General features: G+C 37.3%; 1 protein-coding gene across 1 annotated transcript; it reads left to right on the top strand.

Moving 5' to 3' along the window:
- Positions 1–8940: 8940 nt before the first annotated feature.
- nr4a1 (nuclear receptor subfamily 4, group A, member 1) lies at positions 8941–13635 on the top strand. Its single transcript, XM_079239820.1, has 7 exons — positions 8941–9037; positions 9769–10549; positions 10663–10792; positions 11072–11235; positions 11317–11519; positions 11632–11810; positions 12247–13635. The coding sequence occupies exons 2-7, from the start codon at positions 9779–9781 to the stop codon at positions 12501–12503; spliced, it is 1704 nt and encodes a 567-aa protein (XP_079095946.1). The 5' UTR covers positions 8941–9037; positions 9769–9778; the 3' UTR covers positions 12504–13635.
- Positions 13636–20645: the final 7010 nt, after the last annotated feature.

The raw sequence follows: 20645 nt of genomic DNA, 5'->3' as shown, positions 1-20645 counted from the left end.
TTTTCCCCCCCTTTAGTTCCATCATTGTCTTGTGCTCTAACTGGAAGTGACAAAGGTTTTCTTTCCTCCTTTAAAAAATGTAAACAGAGAAGACAAACCAGCTGATTTTGAGGGGAAAATCCCAACAAATGAATAGTTAAACACAATAAATCCTGATGTTTCCATTCGGTGCCCAAGCTGTCAGAATCATATGATGATGTTTGGAAGTCACGTGCCAATGACTCAAGTTTTATCTAAACTTTTTCTCATGTTTTAAGCCTTTACAGGGATAATAAACTCTTTCACATTATTCTGAATGATGCGCATAAAAAACTTTTATTCTAATTTAATTTATTTTATCGTTAATTTATTTCTAGAGATTTTGCTGCTGAGTTGTCCTGCATGTTGAGGATTTGCGGTGTTAGGAAAAGTATTTTGGCCTAAAGTTTCAGCTTTCTTATTGAATTTTCAAGTCAAATATGGTTTTATATTTAAAGAAATAACCAGAAAACTAGACATACCGGAGAGACATTTTGTCTAAATGACCCAACATTGCATTAAAACCTCAAAATTCACTTTTATTTGTCAAAAAATCTTAACAGAAACTGAATTTTACAGCTTGTAAGCTCAACTGTTTTGACTTATCATTCCACTGTGTAGAAGAATATTTAAATGAATTTTAATTAGTTTTAACCCTTTATTTATTGGACTACGCAGTTAGGATAATGAATGAATGAATGACTAAATTAATTATTTTCAATGAATTTAAGCGCACAGACAGGATGAGTTAGACTCGCCATTAAATCCAGTCAAGTGACACATAATTGTTTCTTCTCTACAGTTTTAAGAATCAGGACATAATAATGAATCATCTGGTTCTTAGCAGGTCTTAAAATGAGGTAAAGGCAACCTTAGAGAAAACACTATATGAGATTCGATGCTGTGTTATTTATTTATTTATGTTTATTAACAAAAAAAAACAAGAAATAATAAAATTTTTTTTAAAAAAAAACTGTGTTAAGAAATAAGTGCACCTCATGGTTCCATGGCTTGCAGAGTCAGCTTTAGTTGAATGGCTTGAATCGATCTTTCTTGTGTGACATGAGCCTCTCATGTTATTGTGGAGGAATTTTGGCACACTCTCATTTACAACATTGCATCTAATGCATCATCATCGTCATCCTCATTAGTTTATTTATGAATGAATGAATGAATGAATGAATTTATTTCGAGACAGATAAGAAAGCGTAAACATACACATATCCATATACATACACATACAGACATATATACTCCCATACATATACATACATACACACACATATACATACATATGCACACACACATATATACATATACATATATATACATACATACATATACACACACCTGCATATATATATACATACATACATACACCCACGCACATGTACATATACATACATAAACATATACCCATATATAAATACACACATATGTAGATACAATAAGAATAGTATATGTATCTGTGTATGTATTTCATACAGTATACCCATTTTGGGCAACAAAATAAATAAAAACTGTACCTCGAAAAGGAGTGGGAAGAAGAAAACTTATTAATTCCCACCCCTCGTCATCATATGCATATTTAGGTTGCAATAATTAAGTTTTTTAGTTGAAGTAAGTGCATAAAATATGTATATTCACATGCTATGATATCAATTAGTCTTGAATTACATATACAATATTAGACAATATGCATACATAAGATATAATTGAATACATTTAGTTGTATTATCAGAATTACTGCCATTACCATATCACCGCCATATATCAACACAATTAGTATTTACTCTATCAACAGTATTAATACTGAATGGTACTGATGGCTAATCTTTGAATTGAATACCCTTTTTTTTTAAATTTATTTATTTATTAATTTTTTTAAGTACTTTAGCGTGATGTCCCTTCAAAGGGCCAGGTGTTCAGTGGACCTGCTGCCAGGGGGGGTCAGTCCCCTGGCAACAGTACCACCATTGGCTGAGTGTCCTGTACTATGCATTAAAAGAGACAAGATTTGGGGTCTACTACTAAAAGGTGATAACCTCTCAGCAGCAGAACCCCCCTTGCCTGCCCTTCACTAAGAATTATGCTATGTGTGTGTAATTCATTAAGATAGCACCATTCTCATTTACTTATATATATATATATATATATATATATATATATATATATATATATATATATATATATATATATATATATATATATATATATATATATATATATATATATATACATATATATATATATAATTTTGTTCATATATATATATTAGAAATTTAGATATAGCATATTATATAGATAGAATATTGATACTACATTTACATTATATTAATATTATATTTATTATACATTTATAATATTATAACAATATCAAGGTATTATATAATTTTGAAGATATCATAATAATACTTGTACGTTAATTAATTGAAGGTATTATATATGTTGATGATATAGCAAAAAAATAATAACAGCAATAATAACAATACATGTATACAATTATATCACTGAGTTATCATTGATCAATATTCTAGTAATAAAGATATAATACATTATTATGATACAGTAAATATGTAGGTTATGACACTTTTGAAATAACTATACATACTTCACAGTATTTTCTACTACTAACCATTCAATAGACAAGAACACCATTTAATGAGTAAACATACAAACTCAGTTCTCATTCATGTACCGTGACAATATCATGTTTTTGAATTTTGATTTGAACAGATGAATATTTGGGCATTGCTTGAGTTCTGATCCCAGTTGGTTCCAAAGCTTAACCCCACATATAGACACACACAAGCTTTTTCTAGTGGTTCTTACTGCTTTAACTTTGAAATTACCACAACCCCTCAGATTATACTCCCCTTCCCTCTGCCTAAAAAGTTTTTGAAGATTCACCGGAAGAACATTTTTATTAGCTTTAAATAGAAGCTGGGCTGTATAATAGTCAACTAAATCAAAAAATTTTAACAATTTCGATTGAAAAAATAAAGTATTAGTGTGGTCATAATATCCCACCTTGTGTACAACTCGTACAGCACGTTTCTGGAGTATTATGAGGGGATTCAGTGAACTTCTATAGTTGTTTCCCCACACTTCTACACAATAAGTTAAATACGGCAAGACCAATGAACAATATAACAACAGTAAGGCATTATAATCTACATAGTATTTGGCTTTGTTAATGATTGAAATACTTTTAGAAAGTTTACCTTGTATGTGCCTTATGTGCGATTTCCAATTTAATGTGCTGTCAATAGTTAAGCCCAAGAATTTAATTTCCGACACAGCATCTAAATCAACACCATCAATCTTTATCACTGAATCTACATTTACATTGTGGCTTCCGAAGAACATTGCTTTAGTTTTATTTAAGTTTAAAGATAATTTGTTCAAATCCATCCATGTTTTCACTTTCTTTAATTCACAATTAATGATATGAATCAAATCATTGTAATTGTCATTAGAATAGAATATGTTCGTATCATCTGCAAATAAGATTAATTTTAGTAATTTAGACACCTGAAATATATCATTAATATATAAATTAAACAGCCTTGGGCCCAAAACAGATCCTTGTGGGACCCCACACCCAATGCCCAAATACCCTGATGAAAATTCTCCCATTTTCACATACTGTTGTCTTTCAGTTAAATAGCTTTTGATCCAGCTTAGAGCTACTCCCCTAATGCCATATTTTTCCCATTTTTGTAGTAAAATGCTATGATTTAAAGTATCAAAAGCTTTTTTCAAATCAATGAATATACCAACTGCATATTTCTTCTTATCCAAGCAATTTGTTATCTCTTCCACTGCATCAATAATGGCCATTGATGTTGACCTCGCTGTTCTAAAACCATACTGACTTTCATGAATTAAATTGTGTTTATTTATAAAATTCTCTAATCTACTGTTAAACAGTTTCTCTAATATTTTAGAAAATTGCGGGAGCAGGGAGACAGGTCTATAATTAGTGAAAATGTGTTTATTTCCATTTTTATATAGTGACAATACTTTTGCAATTTTCATTTTGTTGGGAAATGTTCCAGTTTGAAAAGATAGATTACAAATGTACGTTAAGGGTTTAACAATACTATTTATAATTCGTTTAATCAATGACACATCAATGTCAAAACAATCAGTAGAAAATTTATTTTTGCATTTGTTCACCATGTCTATAATTTCTTCATCTGTTACTCCCAAAAGAAACATTGTCTTTGGGTTTATTTCTATTAAGGAACCTGTTTTGTTGCTACTACAATGAGGAATTTTTGCTGCCAGGTCTGGACCAACATTTACAAAAAAGCTATTAAAACTTTGAACCACTTCCTTCATATTATAATTATCATTATTGTTATCAATAAAATAGTTTGGATATGAATTATTTTTTGTATCTCCTTTAATTATTTTATTAAGTATCCCCCAGACCTCTTTAATATTGTTTTTATTTTTATTTAATAAATCGGTATAATATAATTTTTTGCTAGTTCTTAATATATCAGTCAATTTATTTTTACATGTTTTATATCGATGTTCAGACTCTTCACTTCTTAATCTAATGAATTGCTTATATAAAGTATTTTTTTTCTTACAAGCATTTTGCAAACCTTTAGTTAACCATGGACATTTCACAGATGTACTGTTTATACAAAACTGGCGAACTGGACAACTTTTATCATATGCTGAAGAGAAGATTTCCAAAAAAGTGTCAAACGCACCATTCACATCTTTCTTCCTGTAAACAGCACTCCAATCATGTTCGACCAAGTCATTATAGAGTAAATTGATTGACTCTTCAGTTTGTACTCGTTTGTACCTGTATTTTTTAGGCGATTTGTGTTTATTATCATTATTATTATCGTTATACACTAAAAAGATAGGGAGATGATCAGTTATATCACAGATCAGCAGACCACTGACGTTAGTAGACTCCATATTATTTGTAAAAATATTGTCAATAAGTGTAGCACTGTGCATTGTATGTAGCACTGTGCATTGTCATTTATCATTTTATCAGTTAAGGAGTCGTACATCTGACAGGTGAAATAAAAGCAAAACCAAGTCTTTCCACAGCTCTTTAGGTCCCACTTACTTCAGACATCGGCTGGGTGATTGCAAACCCTTGATTCTTTTCTTTGTCAATCATTTTGTTATTGATTTGCTGCTGTGTTTGTGCACGAACCTGCTGCATGAGTCAGTGTGGTCCAAGCTTGAGCTGCCACACAGATAGCTTCATGTTTGACTGTAAAAAACTTCTATCCAGAGGAGTTCACTGTCGGCTTACTGACAAGGCCAAGTCATCACCCCTCCAACACTGTGTGTGACTGTCAACATTGTGTTGTCGCTGATATGATGTGTTTGGTTTTCACCAAACGTAAGGTTCTGCATTATGAACAAACATCAACACTTTTGAAAGGAAATTGCTCCAGAAGACTTGTGCTTTGTTAAAATTTGCAAACCTAAACTGTGCTGCCATGTTCTTTTAAAAGAAAAAGGTTTTCTAATGCCACCCTTCCATGATAAGCTCCTCTTGTTTTGTCTGTATTTGCATAAACTTTAGCCTTTAGCTAACAGGAGTCTGATATGTTTCTCTAGAGATTTGGGTAATTCTGTGTGCATTTTTTGGGTCAAACAGAGCAATAATCTTGCTAAATTATTAAATATTCTTTCTGAGTGCAAAAGATGGACTCCAATTAGTTTGGAAATTACATTACAATTCTTCCCAGATTAGCAGCGCATGGCTGCTTTTGACCCTCTTAATTCTTTTGGAAACAATAAGGGGTACTTGTAGAACTTCTGTGGTTTTTTTTTTTTACTTAGTTTTTGTAAGATACGTGTAACTTAACAGCAAATAAATTGGCTGTTGTTCATCTAATAATGTCTTTAAGCTAATTTTATGAGGACCAGGTGATTTGTTAGAACTAAAAATTGAATAGGTTGCAATTTCTTCTTCACATGACTGTAAAAAGTGATTGACAGATAGCCATATCTGGTTGCATGCAAACAGCGCACACCTGGCACACCCCATTAAAAAGAATATATGTGACTGCTTGGCATGAAGAAGTAAGAGAGCACAAAGGCATGTTTGAACCTGATCAGCTTGTTGCAAGCCGTCCTGATGTTCTACCCGCTGCGAGAAGCAGATATTTTGAGTGCAGAATATGACCTGTGTCAGGCACAAATTTATCTGCAAGTCTTAAAACAGACAGCGTGTCCAAGGAGTCAAGAGGCGGGTGTTGCTTGGTTTGTTGTCAGAGGAATGTGTGAGAAGATGGTGTATTAATGGATCTAGTAGATGAACCACGTGCAGACCTAGTTTTCCACTTGTGCTCACAATTCGTCGCCTGATTTAAAAAATCTCACTGTCAGGCTGCTGCATTGCCAAGTTGGAAACAGCAGCTGAGTATTTAGTGATATTATCTTCACAGTTTATGTGATGACACTAACTTAGCAGAACAGGAGGGATGACACATGCTTGGAGCATGTTCCTGTGCTGACCTGCTGTGTACAACCTAATGGGAATCAACCTGGCTATTACAGGAGTTTATTCTAACTCCCTAACGTAGGACATTTTTTTTTACTCATTGGGATATTTTTGGAAACCTTGAAATCTACTTTGTACATGAATAAATCGACAGCGACTGAATGAGGCTATGTAGTCAAATGTCAACAAAGAATAGCTGCAAATAAGATGGGAAATTCTCTTTGGACTGGAAAAAATGCAAAGCAACTTTGATAGCATCATCTCTGCTTCATTTAAATCTGCATGCAAACTACCGGGGATCTGACTTCAACAGCTGCAACAGCTCAAGAAAAACAGTGTACAGAGCATCCTTCTGTTATCAGTCTCATCACAATGCAGAGCTTCCTCGTGGATCCCCTGCAGCTCTTCAGTCGGTGTGGACAGATTTGTGATCAAGGCTGAGTCTATAAATATACTCACACATATTTAGAAAACTTTGGATTAAATAAAGATCCTGAGGTTTTTTTTTTTCCATATTTTTGATTTTTTTTCAGCAATACTGAACTTCCTCTTAACATAACAACAGCAGGTCGCGCATGTGTGAGACACAGATGTGCACGACGTTGCTCATCATGGAAACTGATGAGCAGATGTTAATGTGCTGATGACATCTTCAAACAAATGACTTGAAATGTGCCCAGAGGTGATCCACAGAAGTGATCATGTTGATGTCAGACCGACTGTTATCAATTGTAGGAAAATGCTGTGTCTGATAGTAAAGATCAGATAACAAATTAAATCAGTTACTTTGAAGCAGGGAAGCCCAGCCAGTACAGGCACAATGTCACAGAGATTTTTCTAAAGAAAATCGGCTTAAAATCCAATAAAACGGATAAATATAAAAAAAGAAAGAAAAGAATAAGTTTCTTTTTAAACACAGACTGCACCACAGTGGCTCCAACATACATACCCTGTCACTCAGTTTCACAACTAAACCGTTCCTTTTATTTAAATATTCTATATTTCCGTAGTCACAAATGCAGCTTAACACGTGCGTGCATATGTAGTCCGCTTCCTCTGTTGAACCAGCTCATAAAAAAACCTCTTCCTCTCATGGGGCCACAGACAGAGATGAGCAACTCATTAGAGACACGCTGGGGGTCGAGGATGCTTTGAGAAAACATGAAGTCAAGGTGAAAACTGAGGTGATCTCCTGACAACCTGAAACGAGATATAGATATATATCTATATATATATATCTATATATATATATATACCCCATGGCTGTTTCTGATATGGTCCATTTTATCATCATTTTATCATTAACTAACGTTGGTTGATTTTATTAATGTCCAAAGAAAAACACTTTTAAAAAGCAAAAAAAAAAAAAAAAAGTTTCTTTTGCTTTGTTTCATAGGGCAAACATTAAAGGGCTAAAATTAAAATAATTAGACTAGATTGCACTATATTGCTCTTTTAGTTTTAAGTTTTTTTTTTTTTTTTAAATAAATTTGGTCCAGTTACACCAGCAAGGCTCCAGTAAAAAATAGTCCAGTCTTTTTTTCATGAAACTTATTTAAGCTGAAAATTCAGGATTTTTAGGGGTAAAAGTTTCCTTTCTGCCAGGATATTTGGAACAATACATAAACTTTAACAGTTCACACAAGGTAACTACTGTAAAACTGCATCAGTCCCTCATAGGAGCATTTACTCTTTTTATATCTTTACCTTTGTTTTTCTTTTTTTTTTTTGTCAGCATTTTTCCAGGCAGTCACATACTTTTCAAAGCTAGCCATAAAAGATATTTAAAACTTTTCTTTACAGTTGACCTATTTTTTTAGGTGAACATCAGATAAAAATGCAATTTAGAGATTTTTTTCTCTCTCTGTCACAAAAATTGAAAAAAAAAAAAAAACAACTAACTTCCTGTTTCTAAGTAACGACAATGATTTAATAACTTTTTTTTTCTTGTCTGTTTTTCTTTCTTTTTCCATTTAATCTGCAAGACAAACCACGATATAGCAAACGAGACAGTTGTGGTGAGTTAGGTTATTAAGAACTGAGAGCTGTAGCTACCTGCACAGGAAGAGTCTCATTCTAACTTATTGAGTTTTAGAGCTCTCTCTCTCTCTCTCTCTCTCTCTCTCTCTCTCTCTCTCTCTCTCTCTCTCTCTCTGTCTGTCTGTGTGTGTGTGTGTGTGTGTGTGTGTGTGTGTGTGTGTGTGTGTGTATGTGTGTGTGTTGGAGGACAATGCTGCGGTTCTTCGCTGTATGCGCGTCAACGGAATCCCGTAGTGCGTCATTCAGCGACTATTCTCTGAAGGCGCGGCGCGGATTGGCTGCGTCCTGGAAATCTCCCCGCCCACCTCGCAGCCTTGTATGGAAACCTCTGCCTGACGTCATGGATACAGCGCGCAGACGCTATAAGAGAAGATGTGGAAGGTGAAGGAGGGATTGCTCCTCAGCTGAGAGGCACCGAACATGACAGACACTCATCTTTAGAGTGACAGATAGTTTTCTAACACTTCTAGACGGACCAGAGAGGTAAGAAACGCATTTTAAACTTCCATACTTCAGACTTGAACACTGCAACAATTTAAAAAAAAAAAAAAACTTGTTTTATTTACTTCCTAAATACTGCTGCAAACAAACAGACTAATGTCTTACTCATTTAGGGGGAAAAAAAGGTAAAATTTGAGGTTCTAGCTGCACAGATATTCTGTAAAATGAGCCTAAACTCTGTTTTGTAATCCATTCTGGTGTGTGCTGAATAAGCTTTCCTTATAAGTTGGAGTGTGAAGTATGACAACTCGGTGGGCACATGTGCAAGTTGGCATTACACACCCTGCCTGAAAGTCAACCTGGCTGCACTTTGCAGGCGGTACTATATTTACTACGAAGTCATACATGACAAGTTCTCCATTTCTCTAAAGAGAAAATCACTTTCTAGGTTTTTCTTATAAATGACTGATGCTAATTCTCCTCATGGCGACACAACAAAGTTAAAATAAGGCACCGGAAACCCAGGGGTTCCCCCAATCCACGGTCTCTGCCAGCCTGTCTATAATAAGTCTGTTTCCACTTTATTACTGAGGGAAATGTTGATGTGAAAATGCAAAGAGGCTTTTAAGAGTAGGAAGCTGTTTTAAGACTTTAAGAAGGGGAAAAAGTATTACTTTTTTGTATCTTATGGCAGATTAGTGGATGCCAGCTGGAAGTTTGATAGAGTGTAATCTCATTTAGCTCCTTTAACGTGTTTATTCCGCATGTCTCAGTCTTGCAGCTATGACTTGCATACATCCCCAGTCCTATGAGAACAACCTCAGCAGCTCTGAGCTTCAGAGCACAGACTTCATCTCCAGATTAGCTGTGGACATGAGCAGCCCAAGGGACCACCTCTCTGCTCCTTCGCTGCCGAGCATCAGCTCTCTGGTGGGCACACCTGCAGGAGACTTTGACGCATACTCGTGCCAGTTCACTACCGCCCCGGCCCACATAACTCCGGCCCCTGGGCAGGAGAGTCCTTTCAAGCTGGATGAACTCCAAGTGTACGGCTGCTACCCTGGACACTTCATGCTGAGTTACCCGGATGAGGCTGTGTCCCCCAGTGGGTCAGATTATTTTGGCAGCCCAGCATCTGCTTCGTCTCCTTCTACGCCTGGGTTTCAGAGTCAGCAAACATCTAACTGGGATTCAGCCTTTGGGCCATACTCACCCAGTCCAGGCTACTGGGCAGCAGAGGAAACCTCAGCGTCGCACGCACCATCTTTTTTCACTTTTGGTTCCGGGTCTGTGGAGGACATGTCTCACTTGGGGCAGACACTTTTACAGGAGCAGGAACCTTTTGGTGTGACTCATCCTCACCCATCTGCACTGACCTTCCCTGCCATGGCAATGGAGCAGGCACGTAGTCTTGATGGCAGCGAACAGCTGGATGGAGGCTTATCACCCAAACTGAAAGGTGGAAATGAGGGCGGCTGCGCTGTGTGTGGAGACAACGCCTCCTGTCAGCACTATGGGGTTCGCACTTGTGAGGGGTGCAAAGGGTTTTTCAAGGTAATCAGACCAGACTACTGTTTGGAACCAAGTTATCTGATTAAAACACACACTTTATATGAGCTGAGGGCTTGTGTGCAAAGTTAACAGTAATTCCTCCTCTTGCTTTACAGCGAACAGTACAGAAAAATTCCAAGTATGTGTGCCTGGCTAACAAGGATTGTCCTGTGGACAAGAGGAGGCGAAATAGATGCCAGTTCTGCCGCTTCCAGAAGTGTCTCGCTGTGGGCATGGTCAGAGAAGGTGAGCACAAGGAAAACAAAAACAAACTGCTATTGGAAAAGTATCAGCCTCTTCCCAGTATTAGAAATATATTTAGCCTTATAAGTAAAGAAAATCCATCATCAGGTCAAAGTGAAATCCAACAAGATGTAACGAAAACATGTTTTAGTGTCTTCAAATTAAATGTGCCATGCTTAGAAACACTGCACTGTCATTACAAATGCAACCACACACACTGGAAAGGGGGGTGTCCAGTGAGAAAGGTTTAAATATAACAGCTGATGCCATCTTTTCTTACAGTTGTAAGGACGGATAGCCTGAAAGGACGAAGGGGACGCTTACCTTCCAAACCTAAAGTCATTCAGGATGTGGCCATCGCTGTGTCTCCTGTGAGCATGATCGCTTCTCTCGTGAGAGCTCACATCGACTCAAACCCTGGCGTGGGGACTCTGGACTATTCCAAGGTGAGAAGAAACAACATCCTTCTGATTTTACCTCCTTTTAGCTCCATGTCGTCTAAACATCAGTAATCTTTGGTGTTTCAGTATGTTGAGAAGGAAGTCAGCCTTGACCAGAAAGAGGATGCGAGTGACATCAAACAGTTTTACGACCTGCTCACTGCCTCCATGGAGGTTATAAGGAAGTGGGCAAAGGACATCCCGGGTTTCTCAGAGTTCTGCTCAGAGGATCAGGAACTGCTGCTGGAATCTGCATTTGTTGAACTCTTCATTCTGCGTCTTGCATTTCGGTGAGTGCAACGTCTCGGTTCCTTGAATTATTTCAACTTTTCTGCTGCATCTTTCACAAATATAAAATCAACAACAACCCTTTTTCTTTTTTATTTTATTTTATTTCTGAAGGTCCAATCCTAAAACAGAAAAGCTGATCTTCTGTAACGGAGCTGTACTTCATAAAACACAGTGTGTCCGAGGTTTTGGGGACTGGATCGACTCTATCTTGGAGTTTTCTCAAAGTCTGTATCGCATGAAGCTGGACGTTTCTTCCTTCTCCTGTCTCACAGCCCTGGTCATAATCACCGGTGAGATCTTCTTTCATGTCGGGCTTTAACTTGTCATCCTCTGTTCGAGTTCACAAAAGACTTAATTTAATCAGCTGTCACAAGGGAATGTATAAGGAATCCTCTGCAGTTTTCAGCCCACAGAACAATAAACAGCAGTTACACAACAGCAGAGTGACACAACAGGTGTATGGCAAAGCGGAACACGAGCTCACATACACACTGCTAAGCATAGCTATTGTGAAGGTTTATATGTGGACTGAATGAATGTAGTCAGTGTAACAGCTTTGGCATAGCATATAGGATAGTAATATTTAGCTAAATATGGTCAGCTTTGGTTTAGAATAAGGAAATAAATTGCTATCAACATGGATTATCACCACATGATTAAAGAAGCTTATCAATATGTGTAAAAGTCATGAAAATGCATTATAACACGCCTTGCTCTTCCCTGCAGATCGACATGGTCTCAAAGAGCCTAAACGCGTGGAAGACATGCAGAACCAGCTCATAACCTGCCTTAAAGACCACCTGTCTGGCTGTGGCTCTGAGTCCTCGCGGCCCAATTATTTGTCCAGACTTCTCGGGAAGTTGCCGGAGCTCAGGACTCTGTACACGCAAGGCCTCCAGCGCATCTTTTACCTGAAGCTAGAAGATCTCGTTCCACCTCCTCCGATTGTGGAAAAAATCTTCATGGACACGCTACCATTTTGAGAACAAGATGTTGACTGTGTTATTATATCTGGAGATCATTTGAGAGCCTCAGAAAAATGGACTCTGCGCTCCAACTCCTGGTGCCAAAGTGAAAATGCACAGAGTTTAATGATCCTTAGGGATTCTGCTGTATCTGAAGAAAAATGCTCCTTTAAATATAAAGTGTAGAAGTAGGAAAACATGAATCTGGAGTTGGTACATTGTGGTCATCTTAATTGTCTTCCTGGGAAACTGTGGAGTCCTCCTGATGGAATTAGAAAGGCCAGTTTATGGACCAAGCAGTGACTGTTTACATGCAACAGTGTGCCATGAATGGAGTCACTCCTGATAGAGTGAAGTTTACTGCACTTTTCTAATCAGTTAAACGGGAATGCAAGCTACGTCTGCATTAAGCATTGCTGTCACACCTGTAGCAGTAGCATTAAAATAGCTCTTACTCTCATCTCTGGTTTAGTCACCTCATAGCCAAAGCTGAAAACAATTTCACAAATCACCTCTCTGACCCTGGCAGGCTTTCCTTTTTATCAACATGCGAGGCATAAGTCACTCAAAACTCCATTAAACTTTATGTTTAATAACATCATCGTATTTGTGGTGCTAATGAAGTAGGTTAAACCTACAGAACTATTCAGTGGTATCATTCATGTATCATGAATCAACCTTGAGCAGCTAATATACTGTGTATGATCCAGTACAGTCTTACACACTGATCTTGTCTGTATGTGGTTTTAAACCTGCAGCTGTTTTGCCACATAAACTGTATTTTACAGTGTGAGAAAATGTTGTGTGCCTGTTAATATGACATATTTTTGGCCTCATAGCATAATTGGCTAAGTTATATTTTGGCTAAATTGTGATATAAGTGCATTGTTTTCTTTTAACCCTTAAAATATGACTCATAGCAATTATGCTGTTAGGCTAGCGATATGAAAATGATGTTTCGATGTAGCTTAACATGAAATAAACTTTAAAACTGCACCTTTTAAATACCTTTAGTTTAGAATTTATATGTCTCCTAAACTATGTAGTTATGAGGTTTGGTTATTGTTTTAAAGAATTATGTCCTCATGAGCTCATGAGTTTGTACGACTTGTTTCTCCCTGTGTTCATTACAAACAGACTTTACAACATCTTTCACTTTGCATGTGTTGGCTGACTGTTTATTCGTCCTTTGTTGGACAGAAAGGAGTATTCTGCTGCTGCAGCAGCCTGGAAATCTTAATCAAGTTCAGTTTTGTCTTTTGGCAGCAGATCTGAACATACTGTTGAAAAAATGCACCCCCTTCCCACCCACCTCCCAGTTATGTGCTGGTCTCTTTTTAGAAGGTGGTGGAATTCCCTGTCCGGTCTCAAATAACCCAGACCACTCTGTCATTGTGTGTTGCTGCTCTCGCTCATGAATTCATGTTTGTGCGGCATCACATGAATGCACACCCGGTCGTGCTTGATGCGCGGTTTGGGAATATACTGCCATAGTTCCTGACAGGTCATGGTTATGAAAGATCATTACCCATATGCATGTGGGAGCTGACGACACGCTGTAATGCAACAAAACGCAGACTTGGATCATCAGAGATTAGAAAAGCACAGACATGAAGCAAGAGGCTGATAAAGAAGCAAAAAAAAAAAAAAAACAGGTTTAATGCTGTGACATCTGAAAAAAGAACTATAAAATTCCAAATAATATTAATCTCTTGCAAGCAGATTAGTCTTTTTTTTCTATATGATTGCAGATCATTCATTTTCCATACATACATGATGTGTTTGGCGCATTTTCTTTTTCACTGTGTGCACAATTATTAAAGAAAACTCTGTTCCTCAGGAGCAGGCAATTGCAATAAAAAGTTTTCCTCGCTTACATTTTTATCCTCAATTCTTTAAGAGCTGCTAAAAAATTAACAAAGTGGGAATTAAATATATTTTTGGCTTTTCAAAAACATTTCCCCTCAAATATAAGAAAACATTTTCAGAGCCAATAATCAAGTTGACATGGTTTGTTGTTGGAAAATGCTCATGAACGCCAATAAGGTCAAACCACAAGTGACAAATGATCCTTATTTATCCTCATGTAGTTTTTTCTGTCTAAAAGCATTACCATTTACCACTCAGTACACACCTGCCTTTAGCAGCAGTCATATTGCAATATAAACTGGTGTAGACATACATACTGATCTGCAGCATCGTCTCATGTTTGTCTGGAGCTACTGATTCTGAACTTCTCATTCTGGTGCAGTAACATAATATCAAAGGTGGAAGGTTTTATATCCCTCCAAATGTTGGCCTTATGCAACAAGAGCTACTTGATAGTCAGTGTCGCTCCAAGTGTGATGGCACACAGATGAAGATATACAGCCTGGCTGAAAAAATAAATAAAGAAATGTCACATATTCTGATTTTTGTTGGACGACCGTTGACTGCAGCAGCATTCGTCATGGCAGGAGTGTCCAGCTCCGGTCCTCGAAGGCCACAATCCTGCTGCTTTTCCATGTATGTATGCTCCACAACACACCTGACTCAAATTAATGAGCCACTGAGCAGAACTTCATTGGCTGTTGAATCAATTTAATGTATTCCAGGTGTGTAGGAGCAAGGATACAGTTAAAACCTGCAGGACAGCGGCCAGTGTGGACTGACTTTGGACACCCCTGCGCTATGCCATTGTTTTGATCAGCTTCTGCGATGTCAAAAGATTTATTTCCATCCAGTGTTGCATTAATTTTTCACCAAGGTGTTGTATTGATGATGGGAGACTCTAACCACGGTGCAGCACATCCCGAATACTCTCAATAAGGATAAGGCCTGGACTATGTGGTGGACAATCCATTTGTTAAAACTGTCATGTGGGAATATTCCCGTGCAATCAGGGAAGAAAAAATCCATTCATGGAATAATCTGCTCATTTAATATATTCAGTTAGTCACCTGACCTCATTCTTTGGACATATTATGTGGACTTGACCAACTGCAGCAACCCCAGATCATAGACGGCCCCACAGGCGTGTACATAGGCACAAGGCATGATTGCTGGCTCACTTATCTGCCTCTACCCTGATCGTCCTATCCACTACTGTTCCCTAGAAACTAAAGCCTGAAGAGGTTTTCTTAAGGCTACACAGCTGTTTCTTCTCACATCTGCAGCTGCTTGAGAACACTGCTGCACGACTTGTAAAAGGTTCCTATGGTACAGAATATTTCAGTCCCATCCTGGATTCACTCTATTGGCTGCCTGTCCAATTTAGAGTTCCTTATAAAGTTTTTTTGTTTGAATTTTGTCTAAATGTTCTCGTCCCGTCTTACCTCTCTTCACCCCTACTCACCTTTATGTTCCCCCAGGTCAGGTTTGCTTTCTTTTTATCTGTGTTTTACTTTGTGTGGCATGGCATGGCATGGTATTGCATGGTATGGTATGGTACGGCACGGCACAACACAGCACGGTACGGTTTGGTACGGTATGGCATGGTATGGTATGATATTTTATGGTATGGTATGGCATGGCATGGCATGGCATGGTATGGTATCATATTTTATGGTATGGTATGGTACGGCATGGCATGGCATGGTATTGTATAGTATGGTATCACATTTTATGGTATGGTATGGAACGGTACAGTATGGCATGGTATGGTATGGTATATTTTATGGTATGGTATGGTACAGTACGGTATGGCATGGTATGGTATGGTATCATATTTTATGGTATGGTATGGTACGGTACAGTATGGCATGGTATTGAACTTGGTTCTACTGTTGCTTTTCTTCCGTTTCATTTCACCAAACATTTAAGTGATTTCTGATCACCATCGTCCAGGATTTTTTTCCCATCACATTCCTGATCTGGAAAGCTATGGCTCCCCACTATCCTTCCAGCTTTTACTACTGTGTTGTACAATTCTTAACCCAATTTTATTGGTTTCTACATTCTCCTTAGGCGTTTTCTTGCTTGATGCCAATGATTTGACCTCTTTAACCAGGCTGGCATCTTGTCCCTGATCACAGGATTTGTCTTTAAATATTGGTTTTCCAAGAAAAGAGAAGCTACACTTTGCATCTGTTGGGGTTAAATAGCTTATTACATGCTGAAAGAAAATCAGCCATCCAGTAGTTTTCCAATGGGAGGTTTATACCTATTTGCTTGGTTAAATCCAGGTGGCGACTTTTTCTTGGCCAGGCAGTGTAGTATGGATGTTGGTGTAGCCACTGTGCCTCAGCTGTTACCAGGCAAACAGCAGAATAATGTACCCCACTGGAAATGCAGGCGACAACCGAGGATCACAAGCTTCATGCAGACTTAGAGGATTAGAGGCCAGCTCCAGGGCCCAAACCATCCACTGCATATTGTGTAGGACTCCTGTGTCTGTGAAGAAACGAGAGGGCCACACTTACAAAGTGAGGCAAGCCAAGAGGCTTCGGTTTCAAGAGAAGTGCCTGAAACTTGTTTGCAGGGTGTCGAATTTCAGGTTCACACCAGACCAGCAGTGAAGAGATGAACTCTCTGCACTATGTGAACAAGAGAGGAAGTCAGATGTTTGGTGACTTTTAGTTTATTTAGTCAAGTAATGAGACTAAACATGATTAGTTTATAGCATGAGTTAATTGTTTGAACCCATCCACTAACTCAAGTGTTATTCTTTATTTATTTTATAGATAAAACAGCATGGAAGAGATTATTTATGTATCATGCTCAACAATTTATACAATTTATATTCAAAAGTAAAAGTTATATTCTTGTAGCAGCTGTCTGTGCATGCTATTTTCAGCAGCTGCATGACATAATAATATGGAAAGGTTTGCAGCAGGTGTTCAGGTGACATACTGTAATTTAAATTACATTTTTGTAGCACTTGACACCATTTGTGTTGTGCTGAGGTGCTATTACTGTCCAGCAACTAACCATCAAGCTGTATAAGTTGTCCATACTAATGGAAAAACTGCAAAACTTGAATAGAGAGAAACAAAAGTTTAGCGTTTATTTGAAAGTTTGATTAAGTTGAGTTAGTTGTAAGCTGCACTGAAACTGCCTTTCAGGAAAGACGGACTAAGATCAAGACCCATCTGCTGCATAGAAGTTGAGTTACTAACCTCACAAATAACCAGTCTGAGCTCAAGATGTTTGACTTAATTTAATAGAAGACTATAAATCAGAAGCCTGAATGGAAACAGAATGCAGTGCTTCACCGGATGCCCTGACCCTCTGCAGAAAGTTAAGATGTTTGTAGACGAGTTGGAGTGGAGAGTGTGGAGGGACCAACCAGCACCACCAGTTCACCCTGCTGGAAAGCTCTTGGTCTAGGATGTCAAAACATTTTAAAATTGGAAAGTTTAACCTAAAAGTTTCCTTATGGTATGTACCAAGACCTCCATTCTGATGTTACATTAATAAATAGTTTCATGCTAAATATGAAAGAAATTGAAGTAATCAAAAATAGTCACTCCGCCTCATAAAAGGGTTAAAAAAAAAAAGCAGCTACTATTGATAAATTTGTCCCGCAATACAAAAAGACACCCAAACAAACCCTCCACTCTTTGTATGTTTAAAGATGCATTTCTAGAAGACTGCCCCCCACTGCCCACACGCCCCCTCCCAGATGCTGTGATGCCACATTCAGATGTATTTCAATCAGCCGAAGAGGTTTCCCTTGAGACACAAAGTACCCTGGTTGACTTACAAGACTTCTGCCAGTGTCTTCCCAGGCTGTCCGTCTGGAACAACATGTAATAATGCTATTTGGTTTCATGTCACATTTATGGTTGCCAGGAGAGTAAATATAGATTTGGCATTGGATATTCAACCAAAGCGGAAAAGGGTTTAATCAACAGTGTTTCATTATTGCTCAGCTACTTTAGAGAAGAGCAACATGGTTCAGGATCTACACATTAAAACATTAAAAACAGGAAACTAAGCTATAATATAAAAAAAGCATTAATAGTTGATTCATAACGTTTATGTACAATTTTAGAATACATTATTGATCTTTGCCATCATTCTATAAGTGGTTATAGGTATATCTTTTTTTTTTTTTTTTTTTTTTTTTTAAAAAACATCTTAAAGCAAAAAAATGACATTTAAATAAAGTTGTTTTTTTTTTTTTTTTTTACATTAGGTAGGGAATATCTAAAGCATTTCGAAATAATTTGATAATATACATAATTTATGAAGGCCATCCTTTTTATTATGCAATTCTTTTCTGTTTTTGCTGACTTGTCAGGATCAGTCTGGCCAGCATGACAGAGTGGCATGGACAGTAGACTCCGCTGAGCTGGGTTTTTTTAAAGGGTGCAATGTGACATTTAAGCCTGTCCAGGTCTGAATTTACATAAGCTTCTTTCTGGCCCTCTACGTATTATGTATAAGTAATAAACATACAGTCTGCTCTCCATCTAAGAAGATGGGAGCTCTTTGAAAGAGTCAAAGTTACAAAACAGACTCTCACTGCACTCACCTCTGAGGAGCCACATCTCATCCTTAGAGATGTCTGAGCGCTTCCAATAATAGCTACAACCAAAATAAACGGTCATCACATGAAATCAATAATGCCACTTAAATATGACAGACTGTTCTGGAAGGCAGTCCCCACACTTGGATTATCCTGACACTTGTCACCCTGAGCTCACTCCTAGGCAGCTGCTTTTGTGGAGAGATGTTTTCTCAACACACTGATGCATGAACTGTATTAAATGTGCTCATTTAAAACATCTAAATCCCAGCAGAGCCTTTTGAATTAATTAAATTTTTAAAAAAAACTTATTCAAAATGAGAAAAATAAGGCTTTGATGACTACTGATGCCTGGCCTGCAGACTGCTTTTTAAGGAGAAAGTGTTGCCGAGCAGCGCCACCTAGTGGTCGGCATATTTAAGCCCAAAACCTTCCTAACTTGGAGGCATCTTTCCAAACTCATGTAATCATTTCCTACAAATAATTCTACATCTACAAAAACATTTTATATTTTATGTAGTACTAATAAACTTATCTATTAATTTGGACTAAGCTGCTTACAGTTTGCTTTCCACATGTAAAGAAACTGTTTCCATTTTCACTGAAATCGAGATTCAGATACAGATAGGAGACTGCGGCAGTAGTTTCAGCTTTTAAATTGATAATTATCTTTTACACACAAGGGAATTTTCATCATCAGCAGAGACATGATCCTGTTTTGTTAACGTGAACAAGATAAAGGTTGGTTCTCCACACTGACTTGAGCTTTACACATTTCAGCACACAACTTCCAGCCTAATCTGTCAGCCTGCCTTTAGATGCAATGCTAGAAAACCAAACTTCCAATTACTAAGCAATACATTTACAAGCAAAAACCTCATGCAACCATGCCATAATAATGCCTTTTCCACTCAGATGTCATATACACAGGAATCTGAAGAGATCAACTCACTCATTCCAAAAGCTAACATTGTAATAAGTTGATTAAAATATATATATTTTTAAACAAAGTAATTGTCTTTGTCCCCTCCTGTTACAAATGTATTTCCAACCCCTTCTGGACTTTTATTTTTACATCTAGGTATTCCATTTTATTCATTTATATGCTCATATTAACACTTTTAATTTCTATACTATTATTTAATATTGTACTTTTTCCTGTCTTCCCTGCACCATAACATTTTACTCATATTACTTTTACTGATTTTAAATCAGCGGTTTTTACCATTTTGTGGCTGCTTTTAAATACTTAACGCTTCCTTGGCACCATTTGTAATGCCGTTTTATGTAAACATAGAGTCATCTTGTACATCAAATACTTGCTATACATTTTAAATTGTACTTAAATTCAGGCATTAAGACCAGATTTCATGCAGATCCCACATTATACCACTTAGTATGTGAATATAATTCTCATTCCTAAATGAGCCAGTCTGCTGTATTTATACCTCCATTGATCCAAAAGTCCAACTGTACTTTTGCCTTGTGCACTGAAAGCATTTACCAAATTTACTCAAAACCACACAAAATTTCAAAAGCTTTATGACAAAAGTACAACATTGCAAGATCAATAAAAGACTAAATAAAACAAGGCCAAATGGTTTGGACCAGTTTACAGCTGGCTATGTATACATTTTTAAAAGAAAAAAGAAAAAAAAAGAAAAACAACCAAACATTAAAAGTTAGTATGCATGCATAAGAAGCACGAG

Source organism: Telmatherina bonti (assembly GCF_933228915.1).
Source record: "Telmatherina bonti genome assembly, chromosome: 4".
In the NCBI taxonomy this organism is placed as follows: domain Eukaryota; kingdom Metazoa; phylum Chordata; class Actinopteri; order Atheriniformes; family Telmatherinidae; genus Telmatherina; species Telmatherina bonti.
This window is presented reverse-complemented; position numbering and strand designations above follow the sequence as displayed.